The 17,655-nt window shown below is 49.1% G+C and overlaps 2 protein-coding genes across 7 annotated transcripts; one reads left to right on the plus strand and one right to left on the minus strand.

Moving 5' to 3' along the window:
- Nucleotides 1-636: 636 nt before the first annotated feature.
- On the plus strand, nt 637-12,383 carry STRADA (STE20 related adaptor alpha). 6 transcript variants are annotated; one of them, XM_059489051.1, is made up of 12 exons: nt 637-684; nt 1,234-1,313; nt 2,282-2,339; nt 7,095-7,197; nt 7,683-7,804; nt 7,914-8,022; nt 8,140-8,263; nt 8,696-8,867; nt 9,371-9,475; nt 9,623-9,864; nt 10,542-10,584; nt 10,971-12,383. In XM_059489051.1, the coding sequence occupies exons 4-12, from the start codon at nt 7,146-7,148 to the stop codon at nt 11,121-11,123; spliced, it is 1,122 nt and encodes a 373-aa protein (XP_059345034.1). In that variant the 5' UTR covers nt 637-684; nt 1,234-1,313; nt 2,282-2,339; nt 7,095-7,145; the 3' UTR covers nt 11,124-12,383. The 6 variants fall into 6 exon arrangements, with proteins under 6 accessions (XP_059345034.1, XP_059345033.1, XP_059345035.1 ...); XM_059489050.1 differs by having other exon boundaries at nt 1,234-1,289; XM_059489052.1 differs by having other exon boundaries at nt 637-659; nt 1,234-1,289.
- On the minus strand, nt 12,376-17,412 carry LOC132084078 (E3 ubiquitin-protein ligase RNF113A-like). The gene is made up of 10 exons (XM_059489054.1): nt 17,313-17,412; nt 16,866-16,942; nt 16,662-16,766; nt 16,052-16,159; nt 15,671-15,780; nt 15,377-15,483; nt 14,799-14,888; nt 14,114-14,207; nt 13,210-13,316; nt 12,376-12,826 (listed from the first exon to the last, which is right to left on the minus strand). The coding sequence occupies exons 1-10, from the start codon at nt 17,410-17,412 to the stop codon at nt 12,747-12,749; spliced, it is 978 nt and encodes a 325-aa protein (XP_059345037.1). The 3' UTR covers nt 12,376-12,746.
- Nucleotides 17,413-17,655: the final 243 nt, after the last annotated feature.

The raw sequence follows: 17,655 nt of genomic DNA on the forward strand, positions 1-17,655 counted from the left end.
ACCCAGCCCCAGAGCACTGAGTGCCACGTCCAGTTGTTCCTTGGACACTGCCGGGCATGGGGACTCCACCAGCTCCTGGGCAGCTTGTTCCAATGTTTAAGAACCTATTCTGTGGAGAAATTCCTGCTGCTGTCCATCCTGAGCCTGCCCTAGCCCAGCCTGAGGCCGTTCCCTCTGCTCCTGTCCCTGTTCCTGGGAGCACAGCCTGACTCCCCAGGCTGTCCCCACAAGGTCCCCCCTGAGCCTCCTTTGCTCCAGGCTGAGCCCCTGCCCAGCTCCCTCAGCTGCTCCTGGGGCTCCAAACCCTTCACAGCTCTGTTCCCTGCCCTGGACGATCTCCAGCCCATCGGTATCCTTTTAAAGTGAGGGGACCCAGCACAGGGGGTCAATCCCTGCAGACCACACGTTTTGACAAGCCAGGTGCCATTGGCCTGTTCAGCTGCCTGTCAGCCATCACCCCCATCTCTTTCCCAGTGGGTCTCTCTCCTGCCCGCCGTGCTGCGCGCCTGGATGTGGCCAAGGTTCAGAACCCTCTGAGGGCCCCAACATGGCGCCGGCTCCTTCCCCGCTGCTCGCGGGAGCTCCGCCCGTGACGTCACGCGAGCGCGCCCGCGCGTCACTTGTCGGCGCGGTGACGTCACGCGCAGCGTCTCTCGCCGGTGAGCGGCGGCCGCAGCCTGAGGGGTCCGTGAGGGGCCCGGGGGGAAACGGGACCGTGCGGGAGGGTCCTGGAGCGGAGCGGGGCCGTGCGGGAGGGTCCTGCACGGGTGAGGGGCCCAGGGGTGGAACGGGGCCGTGCGAGAGGGCTCCGTACGGGTGAGGGGCCCGGGGGTGGAACGGGGCCGTGCGAGAGAGCTCCGTACGGGTGAGGGGCCCCGAGACGGAGCGGGGCTGTGCGGGAGGGTCCTGCACGGGTGAGGGGCCCGGGGGTGGAACGGGGCCGTGCGGGAGGGCCCCGCACGGGTGAGGGGCCCCGAGACGGATCGGGGCCGTGCGAGAGGGCTCCGTACGGGTGAGGGGCCCGGGGGTGTCGCTCTGGAGGGCTCCGGGCAGCTCTTGCCGGAGTTACCGCTGTCCTGGGGCTGTCGGGCTCGGGCGGAGTTCGGGGGTGTCGGTGCTTTTTGAGGGGTGCTTACCGCTCTCCCGGTGCCCTCCGGGGCTGCCGAGCCGCGGGGTGTGAGGCCCGCGGGCGGCTCGGTGCTCGCCGGGGTGACGCTGCCGCTGTGCCCGCAGGTGTGCCGCCCTTTCTGCTGCGCGTGTCCCACAGCGGCGGATCCATGTCTTTCCTTGTAAGTAAACCCGAGCGCATTAGGGTGAGTGTTGAAGACCTTCCAGCTTCCCTCGTGTCTCGGTAGAACGGGTCTGGCGCTTGTGCAGAGTGGCCGGGCCTGGAGAGCACCATGAGGGCACAGGAAAACTGATTGTTAGGGTTGATGAGAGGACGTGGCTTAAAAACCCTGCACTAAAGCCTTTATTGCTGGCACATTCACCAGAGGGGCTCTAATGGGCTTTGCAGTGAAGAGAAAGGGCCATAAAGCTGCTTATTTTCAGTCGTTCTTTAAGAAGTAGCCTCCTCACCCGTGTCACAGTTTATGGAGTTTTTTTCGTTCACTTTGCTTGCAAAGCTAAACAGCTTTGTTTGATTCCGCTTTTCAGCAGAAAACGAGGAAATTTCTAGCAGCAGAATCACTTCTGATGCATTCAAATGGTATTCTTAGATGCAAGTTTTGAGTCGTCATCACCTAAAGACTCATTGGTGCTTTCTAGGACTGGCTTCTCATGCACTGAACAGCATCAGCTGTGTATTTAACTATTTTGCTAAGTAGCAAATTCTGCCATTGCAGTGTTTGTGATTGATGATATAACCAAAATATTTGAATTCTCAGAGATACCACCTCTTTGTAAATAGTGAAAGCATTTTTGAAACCTTTTACACCTAAAAAACCAACTTTGATTTGGTTGGATGAGGGTTGCATACTGATTATTTTTCCTGTATATGCATGTATAAAATCTTATTTGAATGAATTAAATTATATTAACTTTATTGCAAGTGCATGTTAATTGGGAATAACAGCAGCACCTGTGTGGTTGCTGGGTGCATGTCATTGGCCCAGAAAGGGAATATCTTGTCCAAAATAAGGATGTCACTGCTGATACAGCAATAAATTTCAGACCACAACAGAATCATTGAATTTGGGGCTTTTTTCTTGTGGGGAAGGGGAAAAGAAACTTTTCTCTAGATGGAATAACTGATTATGTGGAGAATTTTTATTTCTTTCAGCGTTGGGTGTCTGAGAAGTTCATTGTTGAGGGATTAAGAGACTTCGAGCTGTTTGGAGGTAAGTTTTCCTCTTGTTAAATGACATTGCTAGAAATGTTTTATTTTAGCTGTAAAGCTTGGTAATTTCATAGTAAATTTTATCACTAAAAGAGATGGTTAAATCTCAATGTAAATTCAAGCTGTCTAAGCCCAGAAATTTAACATGGAAGTGTCCAAGATGTAGCAAGTTATTTGGAAATCATTTCCATATTGATAACAGTTCTAAGATAGTTCTGTATTGCTTAGCATAGCCACTTTTTTTTTTGTATGCAAAAGATGTTTTGGGGTTTGGGAAGGTTAATTATAATTTTTTGAGTAAAAATGGATTTTGAAGCTGCTGATGCAGGAACTGACAGGTTTGTGCTCTGCTTCAGCATAACAAACAAAGTTGCCCTCTAGGATGCAGAATTCCTGATCAATGACACAGAAAACAAACAGAGCATAGGAAATATGTCTAGATTTTGAGCTTCCAGGTGGAGTAAAGGAATTTTTATTACTTTAAATAATATTAATGATTTCTTCTGTATGTAAGAGTCATCTTTGAATGTGTTTATAATCATAGAATTCAGGTTGGAAGGGACCTTTAAAAATCACCAGGTCCTACCCCCCTGCAATAAGGGACATGACAGAAGGTTAATACTTAGGAGTTATAATAAAAAAAAAGTCACATTTATGTCAAAAATACAAACAGTAGCACTCTGTGAATCTCTTTGATCCTGATGTGCTGCAGTTGTGTGTGCAAATTAAATGTCTTCCTATAAACCAAAAAAAATCATGTATATTTGATACCCAAAAGGGTCATCCAGGGTCATTGACTTAGTTTTCCAGCTATATTTGAATGAGTGTCTGTTGAACACAACATGGTGAACAATGAATTTCTTTACTCCAGAGCAGCCTCTGGGTGACTCTCGGAGAAAAGTAAGTGACTTGTGCAGGCTGTGGTGCTGTGGTTCATTGCATGGAGATTATTCCTTGTGGAAGTTTGATTTTTCTTTTTATCTTAGTTATATATCTCATCTCTGTATTTAGCTCTACAAGTGTGGAAACAGGTTTCACCCTGGAGTGGAGATTTTGGTGTGTGGTTTGCAAACTATATGTGATAACTCAAAAATTTAAACTTCATCTCTTGGATTTCTATTTGTTTGTCATTCTCCTCCCCCCAGCCCCTCAAGGGTCTCTTTTTGAGGTGATTTAGTTCTGATCCTTCAGAGAAGGAAGGAAGAGTTTCGTTTTATGGAACTTTTGAGAAGTGTTTGTTCTGCAGGCCCTGACTGCTCACTGTTTGGTTCATAATGAGCATTTAACACATCAAATATCACAATTAACAACAGAGTATCTTAATGTAAATGATGCCCCACCTCCCCACACCACAGGTGTGCAGGTGTTGCTTGTAGTTTAAGATAATTACAAACATGAATTAAGTGTGATTTGATCATAACCGTGTCAGTTCAAGTTGCTTATAATTGATTTTTCTGCCAGTTTAGTTTACTGGCACAAAGCAAGCTCAAAGTAGGAAATGTATATGGAATGTTTTATGTAAAATTGAGAGCAGGATTGGTCCCAAAAGGAGAGCAGGATTGGGCCCAAGGGAGAGCAGGATTGGTCCCAAAAAAAGAGAGCAGGATTGGGCCCTTTAGGGCAGGATTTGTCCCAAAAGGAGAGCAGGAATTGGTCCCAAATAGGGCAGGATTGGTCCCAAAGGGGAGCAGGATTGGGCCCAAAAAAAGAGAGCAGGATTGGGCCCTTTAGGGCAGGATTGGTCCCAAATGGGAGCAGGATTGGGCCCTTTGGGACAGGATTTATCCCTTTAGGGCAGGAATAGCAAATGTATATGGAATGTTTTATATAAAATTGAGTAAATTCACACCTTTTTTGAAATTACTGAGTGTTAGACATGCTTGGATGGAAGGAAATTGAGATTAGCATCTGTTTTGGTTTGGTTATTTCCAAGGGTTTTCTTGGGATTTACACACCTGCTGATTCTCATTTTGATCTTTTTACATTTAATAAAAGCCTTTTTTTTCACCAGAGCTGTAGAGAAAGGCACATAATTTGGGGAGGGGGGTGGGAGGAAGATTTTGTTGCTTATGCTGAAGTGAGGGAGGGAGTGAGGAGATGGAGGGGAAGACAGCAGAACAACACTGATATTCCCTCTTCCTAACTCAGATGAATGTCATTTGGCAAATGCAGATCCTTGCAAGCATCACATAAGTGATTGTGTTATGGCATTTTTAGTTGCCTTTCAAAGATTAATTTTTTTTAAATCTACCTCAAATTAAACTGGACTCCCAAGCCAAAAGCCAGCTCTAAATGAATGTCATGCCATAAAACTGGTCATATGGGACTTCATTTTGCAGCTGCTTTTGACCATACACCAAAAATTGTCCTGTGTGAAACCACTGAGGAGCTTTTTTGCAGTACCTCATAAATGACATTTCAGTTGAACTTTCTTTTTTTAAACTGTTGTATGATGTTGATAAATCTCTGGTTGAGCTCCTTTTGCATTAACTCTGTTATTGGTCACTGCTAACACGATGAGAGGTGAGTGAAGACCTCAAACTGGAAGACTTTTCAACAGGGAATTCACAGTATTTTTTTCATTACCGCACAGCCTACACCATTAATACTAAATTTATTTAATTCTTTGCATCTGTTTTGTTGGCTTTTGCTCTCCCTGGAGTGGACTTTTAATAAAGCAAACCACTTACATGTTGCTCAGTGTCTCACCAGCTGTCACTGCTCCATGAGTGCTTCCAGCTCCCTGCTTCCATCTCCTCGGTGGTGCCTTTGTGCTTCAGAGGTTTCTATCTGCCTGTGTGTCTCTCCTGGCAGTCTTGCTGTTGCCAGGACTGTGTGAAATTGCTGAAAGAAGTCATGGATGATAAAGCTGAGATCAGAATGGACAGGCCTCTTCAGCAGGAGTTAGAAATCCTGAGTGGGAAGTTGCTGCCTGTTCTGAGCCAAGAAACAGCACTGTGGTGTTCATTAAAGGAAAGGATCTGGGAATGCTGCTCCCAGGAGCTTTAGCTGTGCTGAGATGGGACTGAGTTGTTTGTGCTGAAATTATACCAAAGCACCACAAATCTTAATTTTTGCCTTTTCCCTTAATGGAAAATGCACCTATTTTAAATGCATCTATTTTAAAGGTAGGCAGGTACCAAAACACCACAAATCCTAATTTTTGCCTTTTCCCTTAATGGAAAATGCACCTATTTTAAATGCATCTATTTTAAAGGTAGGCAGGTACCAAAACACCACAAATCTTATTTTTTGCCTTTTCCCTTAATGGAAAATGCACCTATTTTAAATGCATCTATTTTAAAGGTAGGCAGGTACCAAAACACCACAAATCTTAATTTTTGCCTTTTCCTTTAATGGAAAATGCACCTATTTTAAATGCATCTATTTTAAAGGTAGGCAGGTACCAAAACACCACAAATCCTAATTTTTGCCTTTTCCCTTAAAGGAAAATGCACCTATTTTAAATGCATCTATTTTAAAGGTAGGCAGGTACCAAAACACCACAAATCTTAATTTTTGCCTTTTGCTTTAATGGAAAATGCACCTATTTTAAAGGTAGGCAGCATGCTCTTCAAAGCCAGTTGAAAAGGTAGAACATAGGAAGTGTGGCTCTAATTTACTGCCAAAGTACACTTAGCACCCAGAGGTAATTCTCAGCAAACTCCTGGCTGTGCTCTTTGCACTGCATTTACCCTGGGCTGAGGGTAGAACAGCAAGTTCCCTGTTTTTCAGCTGTCACTGTGTTGTTTCCAGTGATGGAAGTAAAGAACAGAGTCTGCTGTCATGGTAGGAAAAGGCACAAACTTTTTCTGCTTCATGTACCATGAGAAAGGTCTGATAAAGGGCATTTGCAGTTGATGAAGAATGAGGTGGAAAAATTGAGCTGGTGTTCCAAATGCCAGGAGGAGTTAATGTGCTGGAAATTGGAGATAACTAAAGACAATTTTAGATACCACATAAATTTTAATCCCCTTTAAATCACTCTCCTTGTGACTTTGGACATTTGAAGGAGTTGGAAGGTATAAAAGAACTTGCAAGAACACTGAAGTTTGTCATCTGCAAAATCCTGCAGGAGAAGATTTCAGTGTGTGTAAATGAGGCAGAAAGCTTTATGTCAGATGGAGTGAGGGAATGCTGCTTCCCTGTGTGGTCTGGGGGTGCTTTTTATCCCTTTTTTTTTATTTAGAAGCACTTATGCTTTGCAGTTTTTGCTTTCATTTGGAGCTTGTTTTTTTCATGTGTGTCTGATTTTCTTCATCACTTGTACCATTCAGCTAAGCAGCTTCAGCTGTGCTGGGCTTATCCCAGGTGAGCAGCTGAAACCTGCAGCATCCACCAGGAACACCAAGTGTTACAGTGCAGAGAAGGGCTAAGAACAGCTTCCCTTGGCTCTGGCTCAGGCCACAGGGTGGTGGCACACAAGTTTGTAATTATGAGAGAAAGGCAGTGGCTGTAAAGCAGAGTTTAGGCTGTCCTGGGTAATAAAAATTGGCTTTATCAAAATATCCCTGAATAAATTCTCACTTACAGTGATTAAAAATCTACTTGTTACGTGTTTTGTAACACAGATGTCTGGATCTTCTGAAATGAGGCATCTCCTGAGTTTCAGTTGATAAATTTAAGATTATTTTGACAGCAACTAAATCCTCTTCTGTATTCCTGTTATTTTGAAGTGTATGATAATGTGGGGCAGATGATTTTTCCAGCAGGTGATCTGTATTTCCTTTGACCTGACTTCATTTTCTTTCCTCAGACAAATGAGGCGACCTCCGAGTCGATAGCTGCTTCCCCTAAAAGGGACACCATGAGCAACTTCCTGCCAGACAGCAGCTGCTATGAGTTGCTCACTATCATAGGTAATTCTTGAGGACTGGGGGATCAGAGTCTGCTTTGTAAATAAAATAATTTCTGCAGGTTTGTCCTTTTCTTGATTGATTGCTTATTTTTGATATTGGATGTCTGCATCTTTGGTTTTAAAGTGAGATGCCAGTCCTAAAGGTTTTCACCTGAGAGGGACATGTAGTGGGTCAGTGATGCTGGGGGTGCAGTACAGTCAGCAGAGGCAGCCTGAAACCTGTCCTTGGTGCTCCTAGTCACTGTTCTTGCCTCAGTCCTGAATTGGAAGGACAGGATAATTCTGCTGGTTAGGAGGATTCCTCTCAGTGGGATCCATGCCAAGGAAGGTGATATGGAAAAATTACTCTTTTTGATGGAACAATTACTCTTTTTTTACAAGGTGAAAAGTAGTGAGGGTAAAGATTACCCAGAAGTGTCAGGGGCTGGAGGAGTTCTCTCAGTGCTTCCAAAAGCATTACTGAAGCTTTCTTGCTTTCTCTTTCAGGCAGAGGCTTTGAAGACTTGATGGTTGTGAACCTGGCCAGGTATAAACCCACAGGAGAGTATGTCACAGTCAGAAGAGTGAACTTGGAGGCCTGCACAAATGAAATGGTCACGTTCTTGCAGGTAATCCCACTCATCATGCAAGCTTAGAAGAAGGCAGTGAGCAGTGCCCATCAATATGCAGTCATCTTTCTGCATTTACTAAATTGAATCAAAATAACTTTTATTTTAGGGAGAACTTCATGTTTCCAAACTCTTCAACCACCCTAACATCGTGCCATACAAAGCAACTTTCATAGCTGACAATGAGCTGTGGGTAGTGACTTCTTTCATGGCCTATGGTGAGTGGAGAGGAGGGGGTACCTTTTTCTGACCCTCATGTTGTGTGAAATGAAATTGAAGAACTGAAGTGTCCTTGGGGCTTTTGTTCTGACAGGTGGTGTTTTGTTTCTTTCTAGGTTCTGCAAAAGATTTAATCTGTACCCATTTTACAGATGGGATGACTGAACTGGCCATTGCTTACATTCTCCAAGGTGTCTTGAAAGCACTTGACTACATCCATCATATGGGCTATGTGCATAGGTATTGAAAAACACATTGGTCATTTTCCTTCTGGTGGAAGTTCTTGGGAATAATGCTCAGAGTAGAGCAGAGGATGAATCAGGAGACACAGAACAGCATTAAGTTTTGTATTACTTTGCTGTTAGAGCAAATCAGTTTGATACTCATGGAAGTGACATCACTGATACTACTAAGCTGCATGAAAGTCTTGTTGTGGAGCAAATTTATCCCACATTCCATAACATTTAGTCCTGCATTTCTCCTCACCACAGAAACATTCTTTGTGAACTTGCAAAGGATATGAATAGAATCCTGTTAATTGATTTTGCCCAGCATCCAGAGATAGTTGTTAGGAGTCAGCCTCCTGGTAGGAAGCTGATCAGGTACTGCCCTGTGCATTGAGCTGTTCAGTAAAGGCCAGGGAAGCTGAGTGTTTTGTTCTTTTTTCCCCAGGAGTGTTAAAGCCAGCCACATCCTGATCTCTGTGGATGGGAAGGTGTACCTCTCTGGGCTGAGGAGTAACCTGAGCATGATCAACCATGGGCAGCGGCTCAAAGTTGTTCACGACTTCCCCAAATACAGCATCAAAGTGCTGCCTTGGCTCAGTCCTGAGGTTTTGCAGCAGGTGTGTTTAATGATGTGTTCTATCTGTAGAATTTTGTGAGCTCTTAGGGCATGTTGGAGGGGTGTAGAATGGGAGACATGAGAGAACTTGCAGAGTTGCTTTCTTGTGATGAGCTCTAGCCCTAGTACATGAATGCAAGGAAGAAGAACAGGGAGAGACTAAAGGAAACAGATTTGGGGTGAAAGGGCAAGTGGGTAGAATTTGATCTAGTTGACTCAACTGTTAAATTGTAGGCACCTGTACAGGTTGTCTCATTAACAAAGTGTTACATCAGATGCAAGTTACCCAGGGCAGATGCCATCCCTACAGGCTGGCTGATTCCAGTTACATAAATGTTACTCTTAAACCAAAAAACCCTCACCACTATAAACCAGTATATCTGTGGCTTGTGCTGTTCCTGTTTTAAACATTGGGTTTTTTGACTTGCAATTGAAACCATGGGTATTCCCCATTCAATCACATCCAAGTCCCTGAAGCTAATTTTTCTTTTCCTTTTCGTGTAGAATCTGCAGGGTTACGATGCAAAATCTGACATTTACAGTGTGGGGATAACGGCCTGTGAGCTGGCAAATGGACATGTCCCATTTAAAGACATGCCTTCCACTCAGGTAAGGTTTGCAAGCTCATTTCTCATCCTTCATCCTGGCACCTGGAGCTGCTTTCCTGCTCTGGGGTGTGAGCACAGAAGGGTGTGCAGCCTGCACGAATGGGAAACCTTAACTGTGCTGTTGCTTGTGCCCCACCTGCTGTTGCAGATGCTGTTGGAGAAGCTGAATGGAACCGTTCCCTGCCTGCTGGACACCACCACCATTCCTGCAGACGAGCTGACCATGAAGACCTCGCGCTCCAGCGCCAACTACGGCGTGGGGGAGAGCACGGCCGTGAGCAACGCGCGCGCGGCCAACGGCGAGCCGGCCCTGCACCCCTACCTCCGCACCTTCTCCACCTACTTCCACAACTTCGTGGAGCAGTGCCTCCAGAGGAACCCTGATTTCAGGTAAAGCCCTGTGAGAGCTGCTCTCCCCACCTGTGCTGTTCTAGGGCTGGGTAAACTCTGGGAGTCAGCAGATATTGTTTACAGTTTTCTTTCCAAAAGTGGAGTGGAGTGAGGATGTGCCCCGTCTGTTGGGGAGAGCAGTCCAAGTGTGTAGAATGAGCAGTGGTAACACTTTGAGCACTTCTGTATGAGAGCCTGAGGAATTCCTTTGCAGCCTTCCTTGGAGGATGAGTGGTGCTGCACATCAGGAAAATAAACAACTTCTGTTTCTGGCCCCTGTGGGACAGTGTTTACCCAGTTCCCATCACTGCAAATGGCTGCTCTTCAGCCAGCAGAGAGTATTGATGGGAAGTGATCAAAGCTGCATTTTTCTTTGTAGTGAGGGCAATCTGTAGCCATGACAGACTTTTCAGGGGTGCCCCACTGCTCAGGTGGTCCTTGGCCACATGAAGGGGGTGCAAGTATGTAATTTAAAGGTTAAAAGAAGGAGGTTGAACTCCTTACATAAAATATTACATGATTGTAAATGCTTACTACTGCTGAAAACAGGGAGATACCCGACAGCTGAGAAATGGGAGAGGCAGGAAGGACCCTGCTCTTTTCTTATTCCCACTACCCAACTTCAAGCACTGACTCACATTCTTGTCTTCTTCCCTCGTTCTTCCTCCCTTCCACAGGCCAAGCGCAGGCACTCTGCTCAGTCACCCCTTTTTTAAGCAGGTAAGGAACTAATTTAGCTACAGGGAAATGCTTGGCTTTGTCTTGCTGAGGGTGGGGATGTTGAGTTGCTGAATTTCCTATGATCAGGAAGATTAAGTCAGTTTTCTGACTATTTGTAGTGCAGGGTGGGGATTGTCACATCTGGGGAGGTGCTTAGGCTGTTCTTGAGGCATCTCTTATCTAACACAGGTTCTTAATCTGCCTCTTTTGGGAGCCACAACAGCTCTTCCCCTGCAGGCTGCTGAGTTCTGGGGCGAGACAGTTCCAACCTGCTCCTTAAGGAGTCCAAAGGGTGCCCTGTGCATTTCCTGTTGTTTCTGCCTGCAGAGCTGGGTGTGCAGCAGCACCTGAGCATTCCTGTGTCTCATTCTGTCCTTCCTGTGCAGATCAAGCGCCGCGCTTCCGAAGCACTCCCTGAACTCCTGCGCCCTGTCACCCCCATCACCAATTTGGAAGGGACACTGCCCCAGGATCCCAGTGGCATTTTTGGGTTGGTATCAAATCTGGAGCAGCTGGATGTGGATGACTGGGAATTCTAGAAAAACAGGGACTACACTGAGGAGGAGCTTTCTGGACATTGTAATTTATTGGTCCTGTTCATAAAAGCTGATGAATATTACACACAGGAGTTTACAGGTCCTTGGGAAGGAACTTCAACTGCCTGTTTACTTAAGAAGTAGCCTGGATACAAATGGACAGACCTGAGCTGGAAAAGGATCAACCCAAGGAGCTGTGGAGTATTCCAGAAGGTGCAGTGCCCAGGGCCCCCATTCTTCCAGCTGAGCTCTGGTAGAGCACTTGAGGGTGTTGAGTGAGTCTGTGTAGTTATGGTCTCTATTTATGTGTTTCTAACAATCACTGGCTTCCTCACAGTTGAGGCTGCATGTCCCTGCCCTCTTTGGTTCTTTCTCTTTTAAGGGTGCCTTAGAGTTGAGGGGAGGTGGGCAGCTTTTAGTTTTGGGCATTCTCTTAGAACTAGTCAGGTTCCTGTAACAGTGTTGTCATAGGGCAAGTTTTAAGAGGGCAAAAAAGGGATTATATTCTTAGTTACTGCTTTGTGATGGAAAATGGGAGATCAAAGACAAGCTGATGCCATTCCAGGCACTCCTGCTGCACTGGGCATTCCTCTGCAGCACTGGATCCTTCCAGTCTGGAGAGGGCTTTTGATGCTGAGCACTCTGAACTCTGGGTCAGACAGGGCCTTCCAGCCTCCCCTTCCAGCTTCCTGGGTCACCAGAGCAGTGTGGATGCCTGGGCAATGTACCAGCTTTTTTATCCCCTTCAGTTGAACTTCATGTTAGCTGGGCTGGTTTCACAGCACGAAACACTCTTACCTGCCTGTTCTCAGTGACTTACCCTGGCACAGAGGAGAAGTGAATTGATTTTCATGCTGATCCTCTTGCTCACAACTCCTGTACAGAATTGAACTTTAACCTCTCCATTGCTGTTCTGCCTTCCCTCACTGACAGGTAAAAGCTGCTCACGTGGCTCCCTGTGATTCATGGCTGTGTGACTCTGCCCTGCTGCTGTGGCAGCTCTCCCCCATTCCGTGGTGTTTGGTTTGTTTGGAGGTGTATTTAAGGCTTTTAGTTTGACTTTTTTTCCAAGGACCATGGTGCTGAAGGTCATCTGCTCTTTACTGAAGCACTGAGAATCCTTGTATAGGTGCAGTTGATGGGAGTAGTGGTGCTGGCAACAGGTCCTTCTTGTGTTTATAAATTGTACTTGAACCCAGATAAAGTTTGTTACTCTAGTTTTTTTTCCAAAACAAATAAAATATTTCTGAAGTTGTTTTTTAAGTCTGCTGTTTGTGCAGGATGATGGAATGAATCACAGAGGGTGACAGGCTGGCTGTGCATGCTTGCTTTTACCTTAGTTTGATACAGCTCACCAGTTTATGGCAACTGCCTCATGCTTCAGAAACATATTTCAACTAAAGCAACAAGCTGCACACACCTGCACTTGTTCCTTTCTGAAAGTTTCAGTAAAATTCTCCCAGTTACAGGAATATTTGTTAAGGCCAGGCCCAGTTCTACTTCCTCCCTCTGATCAGGTTTGGCTCTTGATTTAATCTTACTGTTAGTAAGAATATATTGATTTCCTGGCTTGTTAGGAAGTCTTACAAACAGGGCTTTATTAAGTTATGTACAAAATGTATTCTGCTACTGTGGCTCCCCTTCTTGGTCTGACTGTTGCTCCTCTTCTTCCTCCCCTTTGTGTTTTTCCAGTTTTGCCATGAGCTCTGAAAAACAGAACAGGCACAGTGAGGCTCCAGGTGCAGGGGCTGCCCCAGAGCCAGGGGTCCAGGTGCTGTGAACACCCAGGACCAGGGCAGCTCCCAAAAATCCCTCCTGCAGAGGCTCAGCTTGGAGCCCCTCTGTTGGCTAAGTCCAGGCAGGAGCTGTTGCAGTCATTCCCTCAGTGCTTTACTGACCACACAAGCTGCTGCCTCTGCTCTCCAGCTGCTCCCCAGGTTCCCCGCCTGGGCGAGCACAGATGCTCAGGCTGCATCCACGATTCACTATTTCCTGACACTAACTGTGAATGCAGCTCAGGGCCGGGCCCAGCACCAGGAAGGAGCTGCTGCCTTTGGTGCCCAGGTGCTCCCCCAAAGCCCCCCAATACCTTTGGCAGGGTTGAAGACCCCGTTGGTTTGCTTGTCGCAGACGTAGCAGCGCTGGGATTTGCGGTAGTGCTGCAGAGCACAGCTCTCACAGAAGTAGTGCCGACACCTGTACGGACACAGAGAGGTCACTGCAAGTCCCCAGACACAGCCACTGTGTCCTGGAGTCAGAAACTGCTCACTGCTGGTCACAGGAGCATCAAGGCTGAGAGCATTGAGTCCAGCCTTTCCCCAAACGCCAACCTGTCACCCAAACCAGAGCACTGAGTGCCATGTGCAGTTGTTCCTTGTTCCCCAGGGATGGGGGCTCTACCAGCTCCCTGGGCAGCCCCTTCCCCTGCCTGACAGTTCTCTCCATGGTCCCCAAGGGAGGCAAAAGTGAGCTGCAGGCATCCCTGTCCCCATGGAAGGTGTTTCAGCATTGCTTCATTGATGTGTAGTGACAGCACAGAGCCACCCATGAGCTCTTCCAGACACAGGACAGTGTTCTGAGTGAGAAAGGGCTGTCTTCAGCCTCCTCCTCATCCTCACCAAGCTCCTGGCTTCCCCATGCTCACATTTCACTGCTCAGGCAGTGCAGCTGCCATTCAGTGTCAGGAGGAATGATGGCGTGAAAACAAAATCTCAAGGTTAAGGGGGAAAGTTGAGGCAATGAGGCAGCATTTGTGCAAATCTAAAAAGTGCTTGAGTAAGTGCTTGAGATCCCTTCCAAGGGGATGCTCCAGATGCAGCTGTGAGACTCCCTGGCTCTCAGGATTCCCCCACCCACCCGAAAGCCAGGGCAGACAACAAGCAGGTTCCACCCACAGCCTGTGGGCTGGGTTTGTCTTTGCCTCAGTAGTGAATGAATGATTCCTGAGCTGCTTTGACAGCACACGTGGCTGCTGGTGCCAAACCACCACTTACTTGGTGACCACGGGGTTCTTGAAGGAACCTCTGCAGATGAAACATTTGAAAGGCATGTCCTCCTCATCACTGCTCACCTCGTAGTTCTCGTCATCTGCAGAAGAGAAAGTGAACCAGAGTGGAGTGAGAGAAGAAGCCAGCCCAGCCAATGTGTGGGGCACAAAATAATAAATAAGGGGAGAGCACAGCAGGTGGGCTTCCATCTCTGCTGGAAACAATGGAGCTCTGGCATCTGGGTGTTGCTGATGTCAGTAACACGTGTGGCACTCTGCTATAATTAGGGCTAATGAGCCAGCAGGCCTGTTGCTCATCTCAGGAGAAAATTCTTTTCTACTTCACCCACTCACTGCTATAAAGAGAAACATCCTCCAGCCCCCTCCTGTTTTTTAGACTATCTTCCAAACCAGCTGCCACCAAGTTCTGGCTCCAACTGAGCAGAGAACAGCCACCATTTGCACAGCAGCACTCATGAGCCCTGAGTGACAAATGACATCCCACCTCCTTGGCATCAGGGGGACAGACAGTCCCATCTCCCAGCTCCACACAGCAGTGCTCTGCTTCCCAGAGAGCCAGGGGCTGTCTGAAGGCAGCAGCTCTGCTCAGCAGTGTCAGTGCTGCTGCCCCCAGCTGATCCTGCAGCAGGAGCTGCAGTTTTGAGCAGTCCCCTGAGGGCACGGGGCCGTACCGTTGACGCCGTAGCGGCCCTCGTCCAGCTCCCGTTCGATCTGCCAGCCGTGCTTGTAGTCCGAGCGGTCGTGCAGGAACTTGCAGCTGTCTGAGCAGCACAAACAAAGAGGAAGTAAGAGGCTGCAAGGGCAGAATGTTATCAGGACACCTAATTCCAGGGCAGCCTGAGCTCTGCCCAGCAGGAGAAATCTGATTGCTCCATCTCCAGGGCAGCACTAAGCTGCTGGAGCAGGTACAGGATCCCGCAGTGCTGACAGGCTGTGAGTATCATCCTCTCTGTGCCACAGGGATGTTTCCAGCAGTTGTGCACATGGGAAGTGGGATAAGGAACAGGAACACCCATCCCTCACATGGTGCACACAATACCTGTAAGAATATGGGTCACTGGAACATCCCAGAGGTCCCTTCCAGGATCCTATAACCACTAATTAGAGGCCCTGGGCTTTCAGAAGGGATGGCACGAATGCCAACGTTACACAAACAGCTCTGCACAGAAAGGTCTGTGGCTCAGCACCCCAAACACGGGGTCACAGCTGGACTGGATGCCTTGGCACGCCTGGTGCACGGGGCACTCACCCCCGAAGCCGCAGAAGCCGGTCTCTTTGTAGTCCTTGCAGATGTCGGGCTGGTAGTCCCAGCGCACCGTGGCCCGCAGGTGCTCCGGAGCACGGATGGGGCCTTTCCTGAAGGGGGAAGAGAGGTTCAGCCCTCTGCCAAGTGGCCCTGGAACAGGGCCCTGGCCAGGACCACGCACCACACGGGTCAGGCAGAAACTGGCAGTGAGAGCAGAGTTCCAGCCCCAAACGCTGCCTTTGGGATGGTGCCTGAGCTCCTCTGTGGTCACAGACGCCGAGGCTCGTCCCAACCCACCTCACCATTCCTGAGGAGGCATTTCCCATCGATGTGTCCTTGGGCTTCACATACTTCTGGTAGTTGTTAATGCCACGGTAAATTTTATCATCCTCCTTTCCTCTCAGCTCCTAGGAGAGCAAGAAGAGATGATTAAGGATCAGGAGAGCTTCATGACATGAATTAATTGCCACCACTCTGACACCAGTCTTCCTTCCCACCTTGCCTTCCTTAACACCAAGATGCCAATAAAGGCACAAAATTCCCTATTTGCACAGGTTACACTCCTGAACTTCCAGGGAAGATGAGACTCTAACTCTTCTAGGTGTGCAGAAGGGGATGAGCAAAGCACAGGCTCTCCTGCTGCAGAGCAGGAGCTCCTGAGGAACAGGGCTGACTCACCTCCTGGATTTTCTGGCTGCGCTCAAAGATGGCCTGAGCATCCTTCTCCTTCTCTGTGTCCAGTTCATACACTGCTGTGGCTCCCATGTCTTCTGGGCCAACAGGTTTCTGAAAAGCAAGGAAACTTGTAGCAAGAGTGGAGGGAACACCTGGACAAGACAGAGAGCTCCTGTCTACCTGGAGGGTTGTCACAGAGCAAGAACTGGACACATCTGCTTTATCCCTTGGCATTTGCTAGGGAGAATTCACCACAGGCTCCAGCCAAAGATGGTCTAACGCTGAAAACACAAACCCAACAGCTGAGCAAACCTGATCCAACTGCTCCCTCTCCTGAAAAATCTCTGCAGTGTTGGGAAAGTCCAGCGGCATCCTGGAGTTTTAACTCCCACCTCTAAAAGGGAAATACCAACCTTTGATGGCCTCCCATGGAGGAAGGAACTATCAGAGTAAACCCAGCACAAGGTGCTTGGCTATTAAGAGGGGATAAGGAGGTGCACTGATAAGAAAGAATGTCCAATCCTATGTTTGGAGTGGCAGATTCTGTCTGTGAGGAGTGGGATCCCCAGCCCCACTGAGCTGACACTCCAGCCCCCCTGCTGCCTGTCCTTACCGCCGACCTGGTGGATTTGTAGGTCACCCCGATCTCCTTGGCAGGATCCTCATCCTCGCTGCTGCTCGGCGCGTAGTCCGGCCTCTCCCTCGTGCAGCGCCTGGTCTGGGGGGAAGGAAAGGCTCCAGCGCTGTCCTGGCCGAGCCTGGCAGGCCCCCGCAGGCAGCCCTGGGCGGAGCAGGAGCCCTCTCGGGGCTCCCTTACCTTCTGGATCATGGGGTTGGGGGTGTCCCGCCGCCGCTCCTTGCGCACCACGGTGCTGCCCTCCTCCCCGCTGCTCTCTGCGGGGAAAGCCGGGCGTGAGGGCACAGCTCGGGCCTGAGGCAGCCCCGGCCCCGGCGGGCTGGGGACGCCCACGGAGACCCAGCAACGCCACCCTGGCAGCGCTCCCGAGCTCCGGGAGCCTCGGGGCCGCGACCGTTCCCTGGGAGCCTGGGCAGTGTCCCACCACCTTCCGGGGGAAGAACCTTCTCCAAATACCCAACCTAAATCCCTGTGACACAACTGCAGGGGTCCCTCACGCCCTCGGGCTGGGAGGGCGGCCAAGCCCCCGTGCGGGCAGCGCTGGGGGCTCCACCAGGCCCTCCCTCGCCTCCCCGCTGCACCGCACCGCGCCGGCTCCCCGCGCCGCCCGGGTCCCCCAGCCCTCACCCCGCTCCTGGTCGCTGCCGGGCCGTTTTCGCCGGCCGCTGCCCGCGGCCCGGACCCGCTTCTTGAACACAAAGCTGCAGACGCCGCTCTCCTCCGCCATCCTGTGCCGCCGAGCCTGCGGTGCTGCACAGAGCGGCGCCGGAGCGGCCGGCGCGGGTGGCGCCCCCTGCGGGCGCGGAGGACTCAGCGCCCCGGGCGGGGCCGGGGGTCCCGGGGGGCTGCTCCGGACCCTGAGCCCGGCTTTGAGCCCGGACCTGAGCCCAGCTCTGAGTCCCGCTCTCTGCACAGCCCCTGCTCTCTTTACAGCCCCTTCTCTCTGCGGTGGCTGTTCCACCGCTGGTTC

Source organism: Ammospiza nelsoni, chromosome 26, assembly GCF_027579445.1.
Source record: "Ammospiza nelsoni isolate bAmmNel1 chromosome 26, bAmmNel1.pri, whole genome shotgun sequence".
NCBI classification, from domain to species: domain Eukaryota; kingdom Metazoa; phylum Chordata; class Aves; order Passeriformes; family Passerellidae; genus Ammospiza; species Ammospiza nelsoni.